The sequence below is a fragment of the Neoarius graeffei genome, chromosome 13 (assembly GCF_027579695.1).
Source record: "Neoarius graeffei isolate fNeoGra1 chromosome 13, fNeoGra1.pri, whole genome shotgun sequence".
In the NCBI taxonomy this organism is placed as follows: domain Eukaryota; kingdom Metazoa; phylum Chordata; class Actinopteri; order Siluriformes; family Ariidae; genus Neoarius; species Neoarius graeffei.
Genome location: NC_083581.1, coordinates 29,430,336 through 29,454,579, shown reverse-complemented (window position 1 = coordinate 29,454,579; position 24,244 = coordinate 29,430,336). Strand labels below are relative to the sequence as shown.

Genomic DNA, 24,244 nt, shown 5'->3' with positions numbered 1-24,244 from the left:
GGGAGTAGCGAGGCTCCGATGCCCAGGTGTTTAATCTTTGCCAATTGCTTTTTCTTGAGAAGGTTTAAGGATCTCCCTTTTAAGCTTTGCCCTGATCTGTGTAATGAGGTGTCAGCGCAACTCGGCGCTCCTTTGGTGCCACAAATGAAATATTCCGCTCCCTATTAGAGCTCTGACTCAGGTAATAACAGCACCCTGTATACAACTGTACTGAATAACAAGGCGTCAAAACCTTTTGTCATCCAGGCCTCCAGTGCGGCATCACATCCAGCGGTTCAATATTTCCTCCATCTTCTAAACGGCTCCTTTACATCTCAAAAGATTTTTCATTCCAGGCGTTTTGCAGACAGCCGATTTTTAGACTGTAATCAATAAACCGCTTTACCCGAGACCTTGCGAAGGCACATGGACGTGAGGACTCGTCACATTGTAACCTGGAGTACTGAGCCTTGGAAAGCGGGTCTGATGAAATCTCAGGAGCCGTACGTTAGTAGACACCAAGGGCTCACTTTGTATCTTTACCTGCAAAGATTTTTCTCAATCAGAATAAATTCCTGCCAGTTCAGAGTGAGCCGTTCGTATCAAATAGACTCCGAACTCTGCTACACACTTCTGCTTCCATGCATCGGTGCGTGTACGGTAATATGGACCAAATTCATGTGAATGCAAGGAGCGGCATTTAGGCAGAACCTCAGATGTCCCACCCACTGCTCAGAGTCGGATATTACGCTCCAGGCACCGATGAATGAATAACGCCTCAGCCAATCTGAACTGAAAATCTCGACGTGCACGATAATTAAGGCTTACTTCTCCACTTCATTTGATGTTAGACATTATTATATCCTTTTCCAATCATTTTCTATTATTCCCTGACATACTTTTGTAAAGCTTGTGAGGTTTCTTTTTTTAATTAAAAAAATAAAAAAACCTGGTTCTTTTTTCTTCTTCTCATGTTGTTTTGGCATGGTGTGAAATCCCTATACCACTGGGTGAAGCTCCATCTAGTGGGCTGTGAATCTTTTTCCAAGCTTGAAGCCAAATACTAAATAGTTCAGGATGCTGTAGGGTCCTGAATCCGGCAGCTGGTTTGCTGAACACTTCAAGTGGAATAAATACATATGTGGGTAAATTAAGAACAACAAGCCTTTATTTTTGTCACATTCCTCCTCTGTATTTATATGGAATCAATTTTGTGCCAAAATGTTCATACAATACTTTTGAAATATCAAACAAAAACGACAAATCAAAATACAAAAAAAAGTCAATTTTTTTTAGACTGGCAAACGAATTATTCATGTAATCGTGCAAAATATCAGTCTATTACTCTTCAGAAGCCTTTTATTTTTGTTCCGCGTCTTTCTCAGTTTTGTTTGACGTAATTTATTTTGGTTGCGATTCCAGCTTTCTCGTTTGCGCACTCTGACTTTTTGCTTGCAGTTTTGGCACAAACTTCACGTGTGGGTGGGCTGTCCAGGAATGCATTCCCATTGGCTAACTTGTGTTTGACTGACAGCTACGCTCAGCGATTTCCCCCGGAAGCTGTTGTGGCCATTTCCTACTCGGATTTTGTACTACTGCAACACATACAACACATTTGTCCCGTACTTTACACTTTTGTTGAATTAATTCAGTATTATAGTCGCCACTGAAGTCCACTCGATTCTCAATGGTTTACCGTCAATGGATCGGTCACTCGTCAAATAGTCCGCCAAAATCCGAGTAGGGAATGGCTGAGCGTAGCTGTCAGTCAAACACAAGTTAGCCAATGGGAATGCATTCCTGGACAGCCCACCCACACGTGAAGTTTGTGCCAAAACTGCAAGCAAAAAGTCAGGGAGCGCAACCTAGAAAGCTGGAATCGCAACCAAAATAAATTGCGTCAAACAAAACCGAGAAAGACGCGGAACAAAAATAAAAGGTTTCTGAAGAGTAATAGACTGATATTTTGCACGATTACACGAATAATTTGTTTGCCAGTCTAAAAAAATTGACCTTTTTTTTGTATTTTGATTTGTCATTTTTGTTTGATATTTCAAAAGTATTGTATGAACATTTTGGCACAAAATTGATTCCATATATTTAACCTATGCATGTGCGCGCGCACAGAGAGCGCTATCGTGCACACACCACGCACATACGCGCGCACAGAATAAGTAAATAAATGTTTGTGCGCAAATTATATGCATCTCTGATGCCTGCTGGAAGAGAAGAGCAGGGAGGATTGAGACTCGTGTGGCTGTGGTTTGTTTACACCCAATACTAAAACTTGTGGTGTCCTCGCAACCATCTCAAAAGACGCGTACAAAAAGCCCAGAAATGCCTCCTTCCCCGGGCAAAAACGAGACAGGATTTATCTCGTGTCCTGATCCTCAGATCTTTAACCCAGCCACATATAAAAAGTTGTACGCCTCTATGCTCTTCCAGGTTTTCATCTGCGTGTCCGTGTAGAACGATGTCTGCAGCAGCAGGTAGTTTGAGATGTCGGGGAAACTCAACAGACGGATCATTTTCCAACTCATGATGAATGACTTTATTTAAACACGATAAGTTGATCAGCAGAGCTGGTGGGGTCGTGCATGTACAGATCCAAATAATTACAAGTACAAAAGACTCAATGTACACAATTAAAAAAGCGAAACAAAAAAACTTTAAAATCCTTAATCCCTTTTGGCTGAGAATGCCCTGCGTGCATGGTTTGGCTTCTGGCACCCATCCATACAGTTTTAAATACAAAACCTACAATAAAAAAATATATATTTATTGCATTTATTTAATTCCTGGGCTCCCATCTGTAACAGGGTGTGATGTTGCATCCCAAACTTTATTAGTTTCTAATAGAATAGATGAGCCAAAATAATTGGGGGTCTTTTTAATTGGTCTCGACTCGTTACAAGCAGGAATAAGTGGGCATTTAAAAGGGCATATCCTGGACCAATTTCTTTTTTTTTTTTAATATGAAAGTATGTCCCTTTACACACTCATCCAGGAGGGTAATTTTGCACAAGGCCATCTGTCTACAGCAGAAAAAAATAAAATAACAAAAACGCGTCTGGAAAAATCCCAACGGAGTCTGGAGCCAGATTCGTGACATCACCTGCGGAAGCGCCAGCAGGCTGCGAGAGCTTTGCACGGTTTCAGTGCACAGCCTGTGTAGACCAAGTGCTCCCATTTCTCTCTCATTGTCTGGTCTTTTGGGAAACGATGAGTACTAATCCCGTCAAGATTGGTGTTGCTACACCCTCCTACGATACATCTGTTAACCATTTTAATAATTACGCGATAACGTTGAAATTTGCAGAAAACCACCAGGTCGTTTTCTCATAAACAAACCAGCGCTGGCGTAGGATTCAGAAGGAGGCGTTCAAAATTTCAGCGACAAAGGAGCGACACTTTGCGACCCATGCGAGGAAATTGAGAATGTTTCAAGAAACTCTCTCACGAATGACGTTCGCAATTCGTCGCAGCCCAGTGAGACGCTACCCTTAGATTCGAGCTCATCTAACACATTAACGTTAGTGGTTACTGTAGACTTTCTGTATCGAGAGTCTCGATCTATCGGTCCCAACTTCTGATAGGTCTTTCGTTTAGTCCCCAGCTTCTAGATCTACTTCCGTTCTAACAAACAGAGATGCTCGGTCCTGTGGGCCGCTTGCAGCTTTTGCCAGTTCTTTTCTCTTTTGCGTGTTTGTAGGCATTGCTGCTTTTCAAACGTACCTTGCTGCACTGACTGGTTATTGTACGAAGACAACGTGGTCGACGATGGAGCACGTTTGTTTGTGATGCGATTGGTCACCATGCGTTACTTTCATTGCAAGTCGGCAACACGCGTTAAAGGAGTACGCCACCCCCAGGTGAAATTGAGTCAGTCCCCGCAGTCCCTAGAGTTGGATGAGTGAGCCAAAGCGTTTTGTAGCCGACCCAGCCATTGTCCTGATCTGGAAACGTCCCGGTTAGCTTTAGCTTAGCGTAGTCGCTGTAATCCGGCGTGTCCAGCTAGCATTGTCGTTGCAAAAGTGAATCAAATAACTGAAGATTTTTTATAATTATTTCTCATGACTTGTACATTCACATCGAGTACACATATCAATGCAAATTAACACGAAGGGATTTACTAGACCGATTTATATCTGGAACTGTTTTCGGCCACAGCACAGGCAAAGCACCGCTGCAGGCGCAAAGACACCACGCAGCACCTGAAAACCCTGGTTTCCCTGGTAACACTGGTGTATTGACGGAAGTTGTGGTGCTGCGTGGTGTCTTTGCGCCTGCAGCGGTGCTTTGCCTGTGCTGTGGCCGAAAATAGTTCCAGATATAAATTGGTCTAGTAAATCCCTTCGTGTTAATTTGCATTGATATGTGTACTCGATGTGAATGTACAGGTCATGAGAAATAATTATAAAAAATCTTCAGTTATTTGATTCACTTTTGCAACGACAATGCTAGCTGGACACGCCGGATTACAGCGACTACGCTAAGCTAAAGCTAACCGGGACGTTTCCAGATCAGGACAATGGCTGGGTCGGCTACAAAACGCTTTGGCTCACTCATCCAACTCTAGGGACTGACTCAATTTCATCTGGGGGTGGCGTACTCCTTTAAGGCTCGTTTCCTTTCCGGGTGTTTGGAAAGTTCTGGAATACTATGAGTAGGGCGTGTATAAATTCGAGGGGGCAGAGCACACGTTCTGGTAAAATAAACTAGCTGGAACACTGCAAGCTGCCAGCGTACTTGCTATCTGTGGACACTCACCAGGGTCACCCCTAATCTTCGCTACTTCCTTCCAAGCCTTACTTTTAATAATAATAATAAGCCTTTATTTGTCACGTGTCCTCTGCATGTAACCCATCTGAAGCAGTGAACACACGCGTGTTTAACTGGGGGTGGGGACACCTTGGTTGTTTTTCCTCATGCTGCTTTTGCACAGTATGGATAAAACGTGCTAATTTTAGGGGTGTGCCTTTAAATTTAAATAAGTCAGTAGCTTTGCTCTGATTGGCTGACATCTAATCCTGTCACGCACATGCAGCTATGCTACAGCGCTAACAGTTGGGGTTTGATGCCTTGTTCAAGGGCCCTTCAGCCGTTATACAGAGGGAAGAGAACGTGCTGTTCATTCACTCAACTCCCCTCACATATTTCCTGGGAATCGAACCGGTGACCCTTTGGGTCCAAGGCTGCTTCTTTAACCTTCAGACCATGACTGCCTGTCTGATGTCTCCATATATATTTAATGATGGGACAGGATGAAATCCTGCTTGAGTTTTTTTTTTTTTTTTTTTTTTTGAGAGACAGTAAATGGGACCTAATTGCAGCTACACTGCAAAAAATAAAAATCTTAAGAAGTTTGTCTATTTGTCTATTTTCAAGTCAAAACATCTAGCCACCCTTATTATAAGACATAATTGCCCACTTCATTTAGCTAGAAAGGCTAGTTTTTAGACAGTCCATCTTGAAAATCTTGTATAGACAAAATGTCTTGAAAAAGTCTTATTTGGAGCACCTTTGAAAATAAAACAAGTTTTTTTTAAAACAAGTAAGGACATTTTGGACATTTTGTCAAATGCGGTTCATCTTGTTTCAAGAAAAAAAACAAAGTATGCTTGTTTTGGGAATAAATGAACTTTGCTGAAATCTTTGAATCTTTCATTACAATTCAACTCCACCTTACAGATCCCAAGGCCCTGTCCACACGGCAACGGATTCAGGTGAATCTGATAAAATTGTTTATCGTTTCGGCCTGGCGTCCACTCGGCACTGGCGTTTTGCGTGCCCCAAAACGAAATCTTTTGAGAACGGGTCCCAGAGTGGAAAAATCTGGCAACGGCGCCGTTGCGAAGTCGTCTGGATGAGTAGAACGGATTTGTTTACGATGACGTCACAACCACATGACTGTCAGTGCTTCACGCTGGGTAGAAGTGTAACGAACTCGATGCGAGTTGTCAACAAATCCTATAACTTGGTTCATGAAACGCGCTTACAAAATATTTTCACTGTGAATATTTATTGTGTAATGGTGCAAAGTGAGAGAGAGTGTGAGAGAATAGCCCTTAGGGCAGAGTCTTTAGTCCAAACACTGCGGAAGCAGTACCAAACCGCGCACCGCCCGTGCGCTTTCCAAAAACAAAAACAATCCTGCCAGCAAAAATAGGGGGAAAAAAAGGAGCGATCTCACCTCTTCAGATGTCGGTTTAAGTCCGACAATACATTTCTCAAAAAGGGCATAGAAGAACAAAGTAATCCATCAACGTGTAGCATTCAATTTATTCCGGACCATTAAAGAATTCTGGAGGATATCAGAATGTTGGCATACTGGCTTCCATCTACCCCCGTTCATTCCTCTTTCCGCGTCTTTCGTTTTACGCTACTGATTAATAATCAAAACTTTGTGGCTGATGCTACAGAAGAAGGGGTTTATGCACATGCGTCTACTACTTCTATTGTTCTGGTGTCTCCGATGGGACCGTCTTACAGCGCACGTAGAGGTGTGGCATGTGTATTGCATCGTTTTCAGCAAGCATTGCGTTGCCATATGGACCTGAAATTTTACTGATCCGTTGCCCATGTGGACGCGATATTTAAAAAAAAAAAAAAAAAAATCTCGTTGCCGTTGTCGTGTGGATGTAGCCTCAGTTGACTGCGACTGTTTTCTCAGTCATTCAGAGTGAGCTCCTTCTAGATGCTGTACAGACTCTAGACCAGACAAGTGCCTTCAAAAAGGCTATGAGTGAGTGGAGGGAGTTTTAGTGAGGGCTTTTTGGAATGCTGTGAGTTAAGTTCAGTGTTTTTGTTTGGGTTTTTTTTTTTGTGCCTGATCTTGTAAACCCCTCGTACACATGAATAGTCAGTGCCCCCAAAATGCACTGCTGCTTTGGCGTTGTGTAAGCACTGTAAATCAAAATGCGTAGACTTTTTTTTTTTTTTTTGGTGCCTGAGGTCCTGGGGAAGTGGAATCTTAAGAGATGTTTTAATGTTTGAATGTTGAAATGGGAAAAAAATAAACTTGTTGCAATGCTACACGTGTCGTCAACTTGATTTCAAGATAGTCTCTGGTCTCATATCTAGAGTATTTTACTAATTACAGGTCACAAAAGGAGAATCTTTTAAGCTAGCAATGCTTAGTTGTAGAATTGAACAATCCTAATATTAGTATATTTATCTTAAATTCAGTTTTTACTGCTAAGACTTTGTCATGAATTTAAGTGAAATACGCTTAAAATGAAATAAATAAAAATGACTTGAAGACTTCCGGTAATGGCGGGGTGCTGAGAGGCTGCGTAACACCAACCCTCCTGATAGAAAATCCTTGAAAAATTATATTTTTTACTCTAAACCGAACTTTCAGCGGTGATTTTGACAGATTTTGGGCCATGTCACAGACGAGGAGGAAAAAAACTGCTCAAAAACAGCAGAAACATGAAAAAGATACCGAAAGACTTTCAGAATCTGAACACGAGGAGATGGGGGATGAAGAGTGTGAGTCTGAACCCAGTGATAACTCCGCAACAAACCCCAGCACGTCGGATGTCATGAATGCAATTAAAGGGATGGAAAAGCGAATTGCAGATAAGATAGATGGAGTATTGGAAAGAGTGAAAGAAATAACCGAAAGAGTTGAAGAAGCTGAGGAACGTATTTCGGGTACGGAAGACGAGGTGAGCAAACTCAAAACTCGCATTAACACGTTGGAATCGCAGGTGGCATTACTGCTTGAGAAAATTGATGGGATGAACAACCACAGTCGTAGAAACAACCTGAGACTTGTAGGCTTTCCAGAAAAGGAAGAAGGAAGGGATGCGCTAAAATTCTTAGAAAGCTGGATCCCTTCAATCTTAGAGATGAAGGATACCACGCTAACACTGGAACGAGCACACCGAATAGGCCCACAACCTCAGGCGGAGAGTGACACCAACGCTACTCCGCCTACAGCCACTCCACCTCGACCGAGAACTCTGATCATGAAGTTCCTCAGCTATCGACAGAAAGAAGAGGTGTTGAGAGCAGCGAGGGATAAAGGGACACTAAAATATAAAGAGCACACAATCAGATTCTACCCTGACGTCACCGCGGAAACACACAAGAAACAGAGGGCTTACGATGGAGTGAGACAGAGATTACGACAGAAAGGAATCAAGACGCACCGTGTCGTCTTCCCAGCGAGACTGCTTCTCACCCACGAAGGAAAAACTGAACTGTATAATACTCCGGCAGAGGTGGAGCGCTACATGGAAAGCGTGGGTATCTGATGATAAGTGGTCCTTTGCAATTTAATACCATTTTCTTCTCTTTTAAATCAGCAGATGGAGTTTAAGGCAGGTCGGCTACAGATAGCCTGTAATATAATTTAATAGAGAGACTATACTTTGATCCATAACAGTTGTTAGGCAGTAAGTAGATTCTTTATTTTAACCTGCCTTCCTTTTCTTTTCTTTTTTTCCTAACTGCACCTGAAGGATAGCCCCTTAATTTTTCTGTTGTGTTTAAAGGGGGCTGAAAAGCGGACTTTTTTTTTTTCTTTTTACAAAGTGGACTTTGTTCTGAATAGGGATATGGGGTATTCTCAGCTTGAGCCAACCTATTTGGCCCCTTTTTCTGGTGTTTTTAAAGGGGGCTGAAAAGCTGACTTTTTTCTTTACAGAAAGGACTTTGTTCTGAACAAAGCTATGGGGGTATTCTCAGCTTGAGCCAAACTATCAAAAAAAATCTAAATAAGCTGGGAAATCTGAAAAGTTCATTTCTATCTGAAATATGAGTGGAAAACTAATAATTTCAAGGGTTGTGTTATAAGTAGTAGATCTAAGTAGAGAGAGCCAATCAGTAATTAGCTCCTCACGGATGTGTGGATCTAATAAACCCATACAGGAAGCGAACATGAAAGGGGGAGGGGGGATATATTGTGGAAGGATTTGGGAGAGGTTATTTGTAAGGTTCAGGTTCAGAATGTTAGTTTGTGTGATTGTTACTTTTATTTTATTATTGTGCATGTTTTTTGTTTTTATGTTTGGCTTCTCATTGGTATATCTATCTCATACTAAAGGAGTGTTTAGGGTGAGTGATGATGACAGATAAAAAGTAATGTATGAAAAGGAAAAGGTCAAATTCATAACTTGGAATTGTAGGGGAATGGGTAGCCTTAAAAAAATAAAACAAGTAATGGATAGAATCAAACTTCTGCAGGCAACTATAATATATTTGCAAGAAACGCATATGACAACTGGGGAAATAATTAAAATACAGAGGAGATGGCAGGGTCAGGTGTTTTCATGTTGTTACGCCTCCAATGCTAGAGGGGTAATGATACTGGTTCATAAGACCGTCCCTTTTCAAGTTGAAAAAATAACAAAAGATTCAGCAGGTAGGTTTATTATAGTTGAGGGATATTTATTTGGAGATAAAATCAATCTTATTAACGTGTATGGCCCAAATGATGATAGTCCTTCTTTTTTCAGCAACTTATTCCTCTCAATAGCGGCTTTAAGAGGACAGCATATTATGGCAGGAGACATAAACTGCACACTAGATCCAGGGAAAGATCGCTCAACTGGCTTGGATACAACACATGTTAAGTCTAGGAAACTTATAACTCAGTTTATGAAAGACTTGAACATGTTGGATGTGTGGCGATATTTCAACCCTAGCCTTTTAGTTTACTCATGTTATTCTGGGACACACAAAACATATTCACGCATTGATTACTTTCTGATATCAGCATCACTGCTCCCCAATATTACAGATTGCAAGTACCATACGGTGGTAATCTCTGACCATGCTGCTGTATCTCTAACCTATACAAATAAAAAGATGACCAACACTCCTCCTAAATGGAGATTGCAAGCAGGGTGGCTACAAGACCCTTCATTTAAGGAATTCTTGGGTAAACAAATAGACTTTTATTTTGAGACCAATACTTCTGAAACATCTGCTTGTGTGAGATGGGAAGCATTCAAAGCTTTTATTAGGGGTCAAATTATTGGATTTTGTAGCCATAAATCCAAACAATCTAGACAAGACATTAAACAGTTGGAGAAGCGTATCAGTGAATTAGAAAAAACAATATATCAAAACAGGGTAGCAAATAAAGATGAACACAATAAATTACTCCTTTTAAGAGCACAATATAATGAAAAGTCAGCAGCAAAAGCGGCAGCAAAAATCATGAAATTAAAACAGAATTACTACGAACAAGGAGATAAAGCAGGAAAATTACTTGCTTGGCAAATAAAAAAAATGCAAGAGCAAAGGGCTATCATTAAAATTGAAACTCCTTCAGAAAATATCACAGATCCATTAAAGATAAATGAAGCTTTTAGAGACTATTATAAAAACTTGTACAGTCCAGATATTTCTCCAAATAATGACTTACGAACGCAATTTTTAGAAGATCTTGAATTGCCTCAGATATTAGAGGAAGACCAGATGAATCTTGAAGAACAGATTACAATAGAAGAGATATCATTAGCTATTGATGCAATGACTACAGGAAAAACGCCAGGCCCAGATGGCCTTCCTATAGACATTTATAAAACATTTAAAGAAAAATTGATAAATCCTTTTCTAGATATGGTAGTAGAGGCCTTTGAATTGGGCATTCTTCCTGCATCAATGAGAAGGGCATTAATCACGCTATTACCAAAACCAGGTAAAAGTAATACAAAATGTGAAAACATGCGCCCAATAAGCCTTCTTAATTCAGACACTAAGATAATATGCAAAGTGTTAGCAAGAAGGCTGGAGACAATATTACCTAATCTAATAGGAGAGGATCAAAATGGCTTTATTCAACGCAGACAAGGGTTTCATAATGTAAGAAGGCTTCTTAACATTCTCCATAACCAGCGGGATGCGCAAGACACAGCTGTCTTGTCACTGGATGCAGAAAAGGCCTTTGACTGCGTACTGTGGCCCTATTTATTTGAAACATTGGTTAAATTTGGTTTTGGAGAAAATTTTTGTAAATGGGTTAAAATTCTTTGTAATGACCTTGTAGCTGAGGTACTGACGAACAATGTAGTATCAAATCCGTTCAATATATTGAGGGGTTGTCAGCAGGGATCACCTCTCTCTCCACTCCTTTTTGTCATTTCAATAGAGCCCTTTGCAATTGCAGTCAGAAAGCATGCAGGCATTTCTGGAATTAACGTTGATCAGATGGAACATAAAATTGCCCTGTTTGCCGATGATGTCCTCCTTTTTCTTACAAATCTTAGCCATTCTATACCAGCTCTTGTAGAACTTATAGGAACTTTTGGGAAGATCTCAGGATACAAAGTAAATCATTCAAAAAGTATGTTAATGGTACTGGATGATGAAGATAGAATGCAATTTCAGAATAATCCAATGACTTTTCAGTTAACTGATAGCTTTACATATCTGGGAATACGAATTGTACCAAAACTAGAGGATATAATCACTGTAAATTATGAACCACTGTTTGAAAATATTTCTAATTCCATTGATAGATGGACGTTACTACCCATAACCTTAATTGGTCGCATAAATGTTCTAAAAATGAACATCTTGCCCAAACTACTATACATATTTCAAAATATTCCACTACCACCCCCAAAACACCTTTTTATGAGACTAAATAAGCTGTTCACTAACTTCATCTGGAACAGCAGGCGTCCAAGACTCCGCCTTTCACTCTTATACTTGCCTTTTGATAGAGGGGGGCTCATGTGCCCCAATGTGCTATGGTATTATTGGGCTGCCCAGCTTAGAACTATGATGTTTTACTTTTCTTCAGAAGGCACCCCGTCATGGGTCAATATGGAATCAGCTGAAGTCACACATGGTCTACCTCTAAATATGTACATATATTCAGCCAATCTCAAATATCATAGGAAACACTGCTCTAACCCTATTTTGCTTAATATGATTAATGTATGGTACATGGTGAAGAAATATCTTGGTATTTCTAATGATCTCTCTTGCTTTAGCCCCATTTGGGGCAATACAGATTTCAAACCAGGAAGATTGGACGCAGGCTTTAAAAGCTGGGCTGATAAAGGGATAAGGGCCATACATAATTTGTACTCTTCAAACAAACTCATGTCCTTTGAAGAAATTGTTAATAAATTTAATATACCTAAAATCACTTCTTTAAATACTTACAAATAAGAAATTTTATATTTGTAGCTCAAAATAATACTTTAGACATGCCAACAATAAACAACCTAGAGAAAGAAATGTTAAGTGATTGTTATGCGAGAGGCTTAATTTCACATTTATACAGAATTATGATAGCAGGGTCACAAGAATCGTCAATTACTAAATTAGAAGCCTGGAAAAAGGACCTAAAAGAAGATTTGTGCACAGCAGACTGGACAGAGGCATGTAAGGAAGCTCAAACTCAAACAATAAGTGTAAGATTGAAACTACTACAATATAAGTGGTTAATGCGGACTTACATGACTCCATCTATTCTACACAAGTACAATGACGATATACCTGATACTTGTACAAAATGCAACAAATTTAAAGGTGATTTCTATCATTGTATATGGGAATGTGAACACATAATGTCATTCTGGGAGGGGCTGAGAGATATGATAAATAAGATAACAGGTATAAATTTAACATTATCAGCAAAAGTGTTTGTCATGCACTTATATCCTCTCGAAGTGACATTGGGAAGAAGGGAATATATTTTTCTTGACATGTGTTTGTTACAAGCAAAACGTTTAATTGCTTTATTCTGGAAAAGAATTCAAGCACCAAATGTGAATGATTGGTTGAAAGAAATGGCAAATAATATGGTCATGGAGAAAATAACATATATAGTGAAAGGTAAAGGCAGTAAATTTGAGGAGATATGGTACCCATTTTTAGCCTTTCTGGAAAAAGATGGAGGCAATGGAACACCAGATGTGAATAATACAGACACCAATTGAGAAGCTTTTTTTATTTTTTTTTTAATTTTTTAATTTTAATTTTAATTTATTTTATTATTATTATATATTTTTGTATTTATTTTTAATAATGTATGTATTAACGAGGTTTTTAATTAGTTATTATTTGTTTTCGGTTTAGTTCTTTCTGTCATTTGAATTTGGTTTATGTTAAACTTTAAAGGTTTTTTTTTGTATTGTCTTATATATTGTCTTTGTTCAAATGTAAGTATACCAATGTTAAAACTCAATAAAAATATTTGGAAAAAAAAAGAAAAAAAAAAAAATGACTTGAATGGCTAAATGTAAGAAGTACGATCTTGTTATAAGAACTGTTTTGATTATTTTGAGTTAATCAGATGGGCGGCACGGTGGCGTAGTTGTTAGCGCTGTCGCCTCACAGCAAGAAGGTCCGGGTTCGAGCCCCGGGGCCGGCAAGGGCCTTTCTGTGTGGAGTTTGCATGTTCTCCCCGTGTCCGCGTGGGTTTCCTCCGGGTGCTCCGGTTTCCCCCACAGTCCAAAGACATGCAGGTTAGGTTAACTGGTGACTCTAAATTGACCGTAGGTGTGAATGTGAGTGTGAATGGTTGTCTGTGTCTATGTGTCAGCCCTGTGATGACCTGGCGACTTGTCCAGGGTGTACCCCGCCTTTCGCCCGTAGTCAGCTGGGATAGGCTCCAGCTTGCCTGCGACCCTGTAGAAGGATAAAGCGGCTAGAGATGATGAGATGAGTTAATCAGATCTCGCATAATAAGTTCCCCAATCTTATTTTGGAATTATTTCATCTAAAAACAGGTTAGATTTTTCATCTTACTTTAAGAAATCTTACCAAGTCAAATTTGACTAGTTCCATTGGCAGATTTTTTTTTTCCACCTGATTCAAGCAAATATGCTTTGTTTGAATCTTTTATTTCTTATTTTTGAAAGGCCATTTTTTTTTTGCAGTGTAGAAGCTAAAGTTGTGAACGAGGAGCGGAAGAAAAGCTGGACCACGCGCCTGGTGGTCCAAGGAATCGTTCAAGTCAACCATAATTTGCATCGACAGAGGATCTTCCGCTCGCCAATGGCACTGAAATCACGAGTCCGTGTCACTAGTGTCGGGTTGACGAGCATGTTTAGGTCAGATAGTCCAGATGCGTTGCGACAGCATGGGAACGAAATGAGCTCCGTCCCCAGGATGACCTGCTGGTCCTCGACGCGTTACGCGCTTCTGTTTGAACTCGTCGGCGTCGACCCGAGCGAAAAATCCTGTCACAGTCGTCTCTACTTGAGAAATCTCTGGAAACCCTGGAGGTCTGAATAACGTGGACGTGATTTGCATAATCTTGATGTGGAGCCCTGAAAATGCTCTGAAGCACACGCGCATGGAACAAATGTCCTTGTGGAAATGCAGTATTAAAGTAACTTTTTTTTTTTTCTCTCTCTCTTAAGTGTGGTCGAGTTGCTCTTGTATTATTATTATCATTGACACGTCAGCTCATACTGTAGCTGTTTAATCATTACACCCGGAGGGGGAAAAAAAAGCAATCAATTTATAACATGGATGGAACGGGGCGTGTTTAACCATTAACAGGCACGTGAAGATGATAAACCTGGAAAAACAGGGAGGGAGGACATGTTATTGCAACAACCCGGTTCCATAACACTGTTTCTCCAGCACCATTTCAAGTTGAAGTAGTGCCGTGGGGTTTATTTATTTATTTATTTGATTTTTTTTTGAACAGGCAGTGCCTTACATAAGTATTCCCCCCCCCCCCCCCCTTGATGTTTTTTGAACTTGAAATGGAGTTAAGTAAGAGGCGCTGTGTTTTAAACATCACTGACGTCTGGGGGAAGCGTCACTCAAGGAAAAGCAGGCTGATTATCCGTCTACGTGAGATTTAGGGATGCGATCCAGGCTGTAAAATCGATAGAGAAGCTGAAAGGCTTTTGATCATCACTGTAGCTCTGTATGCCCTTTTGAAACCAAGTTTTCTTGAGAAGACTTGCATTCTTTCATCCTCAGCATGACCCTTTTGTTCTGCGTCTCTGTTTTTCTGCCAGGTACCACAAGACAGCCGCGGGAGGGGGAGGTTCCCGGCGTGGACTACAACTTCATCAGTGTGGAGGAGTTCCGCGTCCTGGAGGAAAGCGGGCTGCTGCTGGAGAGCGGAACATACGATGGTGCGTAAGAGCGCGCGGGAGCGCAGCAGGGCCGAAGTTCAATGACGTGGGCTAGTTACGGAGTACGAAGACTCGCACGTCCTTCAGTCCATCTCCAGATCTTGATCTCAGTAGCGTGAATCCTTAGACACATTCTAAATCCTAGAGGCTTTTTTTTTTGGACTTCTGATCCTTTGTCTAGTTTGCTAGCGTGATGTTACTACGTGCTACGTCATGACCACGACCTGACGCAGGTTGATGTTTGTAAACGGATGAACAGTAACACGATCCAGCGATATTTATTTATTTATTTATTTATTTATTTATTTATAAAACTCGTCCTCGCGAGTTCCAGAGCGTACGCTCAAAAAAAAAAAAAAACACGAGGAGTTATTTTCTACGGAAGCCGCGAGAGGCCCTTCATATAATCTTTTTTTTATTCACCTTGTTATCCCGAGATAACGACATAATTAATTCAGGATGTCGAGAAAACAACACAGCTAATTTGAGATCTCGAGAAAACAAAATTATTCCGTGATCTCGAAAAAACAAAAAAATTATTTCGTGATCTCGAGAAAACAGCTGAGATTTCTAGCAGAGCTGCGCCCCCTGTGGGTCAGACAATGAAGACTTGGGGTGTATTCAGACCAGGATAGTTCGATAGTTCACTTGCTTTGGTCCGAACCAAATGTTTTTTTTTATTTTTCCATTTTGGTGCGGTTCACTTTCACACTGTACATTTTAGTAAGCGGACCAAAATCTGTCAACAAAGCCACGCGCCCTGAGGTCGTTCAGCTATTGGTCAGAGACGACACGCGCACAAAGCGTCAAGTTCAAAAGTAGTCATGGAGGCTTTCCGTGCTGTTATTCTTTTTAATGTCATCAAAGCTATATGCTTTTTCCAGTTTTTACTGTTTTCACAGTTGTGCGATTACTATGCTGTTGTACAAGTAATTTATCAACGACGACGACAAAGGGCAAGGCGGCTACGGAGGATAGCGCTGATGAGCGCACATCATGTTGTGACAGTTCTGGCTCTTCACGCAATAGATGAATTTCTTTTTTGCGTCGCTAGTACCGCCACTTTTTGAAAGAACGTCCCTGATTTTAATGTAGGTCTGACGGAGTTTCTTCACTTTTAGCCGACATTGTTCTGGGGAGCGCGTGAACCGCTTCTCCTTCATTTTCTCACTGAATACAGCAAACACGTTGCCATTTTTGTGTGTTCTCTCCAAAAGCTCAGATATGTGGACATCTGCCCATATATCCACAAGGGTACGCGTTTCTTCCTCGGCCCACGTTTGCCCCCTACTCATTTTTTGTACTCTGTAGTCTAGCCTACCACTGGTCTGAATGACTGAACGACTGTTGTAAGGTTCCCTTGACAACCGAAACAGTGTTTGCACTTTGCGGTGGAGCGTCAAGACTCCGTTTCCCATAATGCTCGACAAACGACGGAAGCTCCCGAGGTACAAAAAAGCAAAACTGTTGGATTAGGTCCGATCTGCTTTCACACCTCCAAAAGATCCGCACCAGGGTTCCTTTGGTCCGGACCGAGTCCGACCTTGCAGCTCGGTCTCGGTCCGCTTGTTTGGTCCGGACCAGAGTTCGGTGGTTTGTATTCAGACCAACCCAAAAGGTCCGGACCAAGGGAAATTTGGTTCGTTTGGTCCGGACCAAACAACGTAGGTGTGAATACGCCATTAGAAATTGGCGGACATGTAACAGAGCAGAAATGGCTTTTTACGATGCCTTGAGAGAGAGGGGGGTCCCAGAGGAGAACATCATCCCTTATTAAAAGACTTAATGCAATCTCTCCCTGTGTCAACCCCTGATCAAAATATTGCCTTATTAGGTGATCGATTATTCCAGACATTCTAATGACCAAAGTTGCGTCTATACAGAATGAGAAATAGCCCCAAAGTCAGCATATCGCAAGCCTCTTGGGGCACCTGAATGAACCAGCTGTTTACTCGAGATCATGAAATAATTTTGTTTTCTCGAGATCTCGAAATAACGGTTTTGTTTTCTCGAGATCTCGAATTAGTTGTGTTGTTTTTTCTCGAGATCCTGAATTAATTATGTCGTTATCTCGGGATAACAAGGTGAATAAAAAAAGGATTATATGAAGGGCCTCTCGCGGCTTCCGTAATTTTCACACTCCTTTCTTTTAATGGGTCACGTTTTTCATTCACACAGTGTCGGTTGTGTGAACCTCCGGCTCGACTCATCGAGGTTGATGTTAATCATTCCAGAGCTTTTTCATCTCCTGGGAAGTGTCTGTGTCTCTGGATCACCACGAAGCCACTGGTGACTAAAACAGCACTTCTCAGGAGCCCTATTGTTTCCCTTCAGCTGTCTCAGGCAGGTGGGTTAATGATCTTCGCCTGAATCATGGGGGACCCCCCCCCCCCCGCCCGGTACAGGAAGCTTAGTTTAAACTTCAGAGAGAAAAGTAAATCAGGTAGTCACAGTGAAGTCACCGGGGCTGCTCTTGGACGTGATCCGTCCATCTCCGTGACGGATGCGTGTTGCTTTTTAGTCTCTTGGTATTTCAGACTGAAGGATAATTTCACAGCGGCTAATTCTGATCAATGATACCTTGCCTTTCCCTGACGTCTGGTGTAAAAGTCAGCGCATGTAAATTAGTTCAGGCTGCGTCGCTGCTATATCATTCTGTCTTCTGCTTTTTCTGCTCGGGAGCCTCTTTAAGCTTGAATGACTCAAGTGTTCATTCGGATGTCTGTTTAGAAATGTTTCCGAAGGACGTCTGCAGTCATTATCGTTGAATCGCACGGGATAGGCAACGCATAGGATGTCACGAAAAATGGTGTACTACACGCACCTCATTAAGACGAACTGATTTTTAAAAAAAAAAAAAAAAGGTTTTATTATAACCACTTGATTGTTAGTAGGTCACATGACCATACAGTAATATATGTACAGGAAGTAGCTGTGTTAGGATCTTAATAATGTAGCTAAGATCTCCAGACATTACAGTATCTCTGGTGTTTTAAAACTTGCCCCGGGTACGAAACCACTCGCTTGTTCGCTACTACCTACTCACTATATAGGGAATTGCTAGATAGAGGACTATACAGTGAGCTCATTGGTTAAAAAAAAAACAAAACACTTTCGGATCAGTCGGCTGGTGGGTTTTCAAAGTTATAAATACACGCGTGTATTTTTGTGATAAATCCATATTATACTGCGCGTATAATTTCCCACATTAATCAATACAGAGTACTTTGTGTCTGCTGCATCTTTTTTTTTTTTTAAATCACTTTCCTCCTTCTTTGCTGCTGCCTTTTATTAAAATCAAATTTGAGGCTTTTGATTTGATTTCTTTCAGCGCGACCACAAAGCATGATGGGATGTACTGCTTTGGTTAGCGACCATCGGTTGTACGCTACTTTTCACGATGCATTGTGGGATACTTTTGAGAGCACTATATAGGGTGGACTAATTCTCACTATACATTCGGACAGCGCTACAAAATGGTGACCTCACTGTATAGTCCACTGTATAGTGAGTAGGGAGTGATTTCGGTCACAGGGTTGGTTTTGGTTAGAGCAGATTAAATAATCAGCGAGCACTTCCTGGAAGGGACATGCATCACGTACGTCCGGTCGTCTCGACTGCTCGTTTTGCGGTGCGCCATACTTTTACCGTAAGAGAACATGCTAATGCATCAACCGACGTACATATGTGCAAACAACGTACGTGTACCACGACAGGGAACCTGATTAAGTGCAAGGCAATGTGTCCTAAACACTTGACCACTAGACAACAAAATTTTCATCTTTATTTGCATAAGACGGAGGGTTTTTGTTTTAAACCAGTGCTTATTTTTAATCAGCTTTTTTTTAAAAACGTGGGATTATTTACTAACTCTGTAGCAGCCCTTGGCGTTAAGAACAACACCAGTGTGTGTCTGACGGGTGCAGATGCATTTTATTCCTCTTGAGCACGAGTACAGCATCAAACACTCTACGCTGAGCACCATGAAAACGAAAGAGAACAAAACCATAATAGTTAACGTAACATGGTTGTCAACAAATACTAGGGCTGTAACGATACACCCAACTCACGATTCGATTCGTATCGCGATTTTTGACCCACGATTCGATACGCCCACGATTTTTAAAAAAAAATTTTTTTAAAGTAGTAAATTTGACTTATTAACATTTACTTACTTACATTAACTATTTAATAACAAATAATTCAGACCACTGCAGAGAATGAGTAATATGTATGCAAAAATGAACAAATGTATATCCAAAGATTTGTTTTATTTCTCAAAATAATACTGTTGAGCCGGAAGCTCGGTTTTTTTTCGGTTCTGAAAAAGTTATTTTTCCAAATCGTGTAAATCCGTTAAGATTTTTTTGGGGCGGATGTGACGTCACGTGAAACCCAGCAGTATAAACACAGCAGCCAGCGTCTGGATCATAACAAATACAGCTTCCTGGGCTGACAGCTCTGCCCGGAACGTGAATAACGGGCGATAGCTCTGGTCGCCACTTACACAATAAAGCATCGTGCTGGATTCGTGCACGCTGGAGTGCACGAGATACCTAGATCACCCCACCTCACCATCTCCATTCCAGTCGAGACCCAAAGTCCAATTTTGAGCACATAGCATTTAACACGCCAAGCTGAAATTGTTAAGCGCTTAAAAGCTCATTAATGTAATGTTGATTTTATTGCACTTGTGCCTTCTATGCGCATTATGATCCCACAGGCATTGAGATGTAACCTCGCTGACCCATCTACTCACTTTCTCATCTTTACTTCAGTCTGGGGTTTGCGGTTACTCGGTGTTACATCAGAGTTGTGGGTCGGAGCTCGGATGGATGGATGGATGGATAGACGGACAGATGTCCTCAATTCTCCTTTAACTCCTCCATTCCCCCAGTAACTGTGGGCATGTTCAAAACCAGTGGATTATTTGTGCAGGAAAGAGAGAATTTCCTCCCCCCCTCCCTCCACTGTATCCACCAGTCTCTGTCTCGATACAGCAGAGAGTCGGGCCCAAGTTGGGTTGTATGGATTAGAGTATGTCGGGGGTCCTGCGTGTTTGACGGGACGAGGGAACGTAAAGAGCTTTTGATCATCTTCGCTTTGACTTTTTTACGTGAGTATTAACTCAACACCCCGTGTATTCGGATGGAACGTCCAGTCGCTACGCTCTTCGCCAAAGCTGCTATTGAACCTGTGCCACACTGTCGAGCTCTGGAGCATCTCGTACTGCTGTTCTATGCTCCGCATGAGAATAAGAGTCGAGGCAAAGCGATAAAAAGAAGGAACGGAGCGCACCTTCACACCCGTCAGACCAAGCACAGATTCTCAATCAGACCGAAATCAGGTCTTGTTTCAAGGGGTGTTCACACGGCACATATTTGCATCGATGCCGCACCGATGTATTTTATTGCGATATATCTTACTCCGGTGTAAATTTTGTGGAGCGTTCACACGTCACAACCCTGCTTAGTAGAGAGAAGCGTGTTAGCACCGGTGCAGCCCCGCTTGCGTTCACACGGCAGTTTTTGCGACCGTGCTATACGATAGTAATAATGCGGAAATGAAATATGCGCATGCGTGAAAATGTGCTTCCTTTTCCCGGTTGTCATGGCATCACCAAGCGCCGGGAAAACAACGTGGATGAAGACACCAGTGTTGCCAGGTACTGCCAAAATGCACTTAAAACCGCCCAATCTGACAACACTGGAAGACACGCAGTTCTGTTGTTGTTGTTATTCGCCTTTTTGGAAGCGCAAAATACCAGGATGCAAATTATGCAATGCCCGTATGTAATCAACTCTCCTCGCGCGTAGCGAGTCTACCCCTGTAGCGTTCAGACGTCCCATTTTATATCAGTGCTGCTCCACAAACTAGCGTTTACTCTGGAGTAAATTCCTTAAACCACCTCCTGAGCAGGGTTAGATTTGCACCGGTTTAAGCAGCTTTCAGGGGCGACACCGCTATAACTTTGTACCGTGTGAACGCTCTACCGGGGCAGCCCCGGTGCTACACCGGAGTAAACGTTGCCGTGTGAACACCCCTTCAGACTGAACGTACAGTAATTGAACAACGAATCGAAAAAGGTCCCGAGAAGTGTTCAGGAATCTTGTGCAACACTTTTTTTTTTTTCCCCACCGGTCAGGATTACAGCGATAAACCTTTCCCGAGCGTGCAGAATATCCCAAGCAGGCGCTCAATCAAGTACGAGAGGATTCCGTAAATAACAGGTTTAAAATGTTTCGTCTGCGCATCCGGTGTTTTTTTTTTTTTATATCGTTCCGAATATCCTGCGCATTTTCGCAACGCTTCAGCGCCATCCTTTGATTCTATTCACTTTAGCAGCTTGCACGGATTGGGGAAAAAATAAATAAATGCTGCAAGCCAAAATACACAGCATGTCCGGTTCACTTCCTGAAGTCGAATCGATTCCGATTTCAAAGGTTTCGATTCGCATTCAAGCGCCGCAGATGTGACCCTGAGCTAAAATGGTGGCAGCCCCTGGACTAAGGTTATTTCATCCCTCTTGCTGTGTCTTCATAAAGGTGCTGTTGTAAGAGCTGCTGCTGTTTCTCACTGGGAACCCCTTTCGCATGATAATGTCTCTCTCAGTAAGGGGAAAGGTCACAGCCGACTCACACACCGATCGAACGCTGACCCTCGGGAATTTCTATTCAAATTCTAGCATAGTCCGTGTTTATTCAGCGGCCGCTCTGTTTACTATGTACAGAGTGTGCTTGTGAGCCGGGAAAAACATTCACGTGCCCCTTATTTAGTGAATTTCTGCCAGAATTAGTCATGGTCCTTGTTCAAGGTCTGAAATATTTATGGTTCGTCGATGTTATAAATCCGTTCGTTTGCAAGGCTGACGGAGAAACGCAAACAAACGAGACGTTTCTGAGCAAATGTCCTTTCTCTGCTTGGTTGTTACTTACAGGTCAGAGTGTCTGTGTTTCAATGCTGTGCTTTCTGACACTCCGTACGTTCTTGTATGTAATATATATGCGCTGTTTATGCCGTATTGAGATAACGAGTATAACACTTGACTATAGGAGTGGATGCCCTGCAGGCTACAGCATGTAAATGTAACTTGGGAAGTGTGTTCTTTTTCCACAGAGCTCTAGGCTGATTTTTTTTTTTTTGGGTCCCCAGAGCTTTGTCTCAGCTGTCCCAAAATAGATACGGAAATCATCATCATCATCATTATTATTTTTTGTTTACTTCAAGAACACAAACTGATCTTGACTGTGTATTTTATATAGCTATAAAATGCAGAGCTGCTGCAATAACCGATCAATAAAATACAGTAATAAAGAGTTTCTGTTTTTGGCACTCTGTTTCTAATTGATCACGTTACGCCTCAAATAGCAAAGCTTTTTATATCAATTAGATTATGCGTAGTTAAAGTAATAGCATCAGTCGCCTGGGCTTTTTCCAATCTTTTCTTATTCACTGTTCAGTTTTGGTGATCTTGCACCCAGGTTAGCCTCAGATTCCTGTTCTTTGCTGATCAGAGCAGAGCCCGATGTGGTAGCACAAGGTTGGGCATTCTGTGATACTTTTCTGCTCACCACGGCTGTAAAGAGTGATTATTGAAGTTTTTTTCAAGAACCGATCTGGCCTCTGTGCTCTCTGTCTCTCGCTCAACAACAAGACGTTTCCTCACACATGCAATAAAAACAATTATTATACATACAGGCCACTTTTTCCATGGAATAAAAATCTTTTTTTTTTTTTTACGGTCTGGTTTCCATCAAATCCTGCGCTCTGATTGGCTGGCGAGCAGGTCCGTATCCTATGATACGGACCTCTGGTGACTCGCTCGTTCACAACAGTAGCAATTTTTGTCAACATTTATTTTCTCATTTCTCAGGAGAATAGCATTAGTTTTACAGCATGGACAGCGATAACTACAGTGTTCACAGCGAAAGCGAGTTTTACTACCCTGAGGAAGAAGAAATAAAACATTTCAGGAGAAAGATAAAAACCTCTAACTGCTGCTAACGCCGAGCAAAAACATGGCTGAATCCTGAATGACTCCTATTTGTATAAATAGGGCACTACATAGGCGGCAAAATGTAGTTGTTTTCCTGCCATGGAAGTGCACTTGTATACCGAGGAGGAGGTGATTTGCATTACAGCCGTGAATGAGGATTCAAAATGGCGGCTCGGTTTTCCCTTTCGGGCGCTCTCGTTTTCTGTTAGAATTTGGTAAAGAAAAAAATAAATATATTATTTACCAGCTTAAGGTCGGTCCGTATGGTGAAATACCGTGACCTCGGCCCAGAGGGCCTCACTCAGTACTTTCAAGACCTCGGTCACGGTATTTCACCAATCGGACCTCCCAGCTGGTAAATAACGTATTCTTTTTTTTTCGCGGTCCAAATCCTGCGCTCTGATTGGCTGGTGAGCGGGTACGGACCCCAGTTACGGATGCCGGTTATGGACCTCTGGTGACTCGCTCATTCACAACAACAAACATAGTACAAACAAACAAACATTTTTTGTCAACATTTATCTTTTTAATTTTTATTTTTTAAAGATTTATTTATAAGATTATCAAAAATCTTATAAATTTTTGCCAGCATTTCTCAGGAGAATAGCATTAATTTTACAGCATGGACAGCGATAACGACAGTGTTCACAGCGAAAGCGAGTTTTACTACCCTGAGGAAGAAGAAATAAAAAAAAAAAGCATTTCAGGAGAAAGCTAAAAACCTCTAACTGCTCCTAACGCTGAGCAAAAACATGGCTGAATCCTGAATGACTCCTATTTGTATAAATAGGGGACTATATAGGCGGCAAAATGTAGTTTTGTTTTGTTTTTTTCCTGCCGTGGAAGTGCACTTGTATACCGAGGAGGAAGCCATTTACATTACAGCCGTGAATGAGGATTCAAAATGGCGGCTCGGCTCGGAATATTATTTAAATATTCCTGCCTCCCTTACAAAGAGCCACCTCCTCTAGTGCCTGCAGCTTGCTGTCACTTCATATGAGCCTGTCTTTGTAGTTCTTGCCAAATCATAAAGGTGTAATTTCACTTACTCGACAACAAATGGACAGGACCGGTTAGAATTGTTCATGACCTCTGCAGAGGAAGTTGTTTTTGGTGCAGTTTGTATGCATGTTTGTCTGATGGTAAGCAGGATTGCGCAAAACCTACAGACCTGATTTCCATGAAACTTGGTAGAAGG

The 24,244-nt window shown here is 41.5% G+C and overlaps 1 protein-coding gene across 2 annotated transcripts in view; it reads left to right on the top strand.

Moving 5' to 3' along the window:
• The window catches only part of magi3a (membrane associated guanylate kinase, WW and PDZ domain containing 3a), a 439,861-nt gene that overhangs the window by 244,876 nt on the left and 170,741 nt on the right, over positions 1-24,244 (top strand). For both annotated transcript variants that reach the window (XM_060937472.1, XM_060937471.1), the window contains exon 3: positions 14,931-15,050. In XM_060937472.1, coding sequence (XP_060793455.1) covers positions 14,931-15,050 — 120 coding nt within the window. The remainder of the gene's footprint in view (positions 1-14,930; positions 15,051-24,244) is intronic.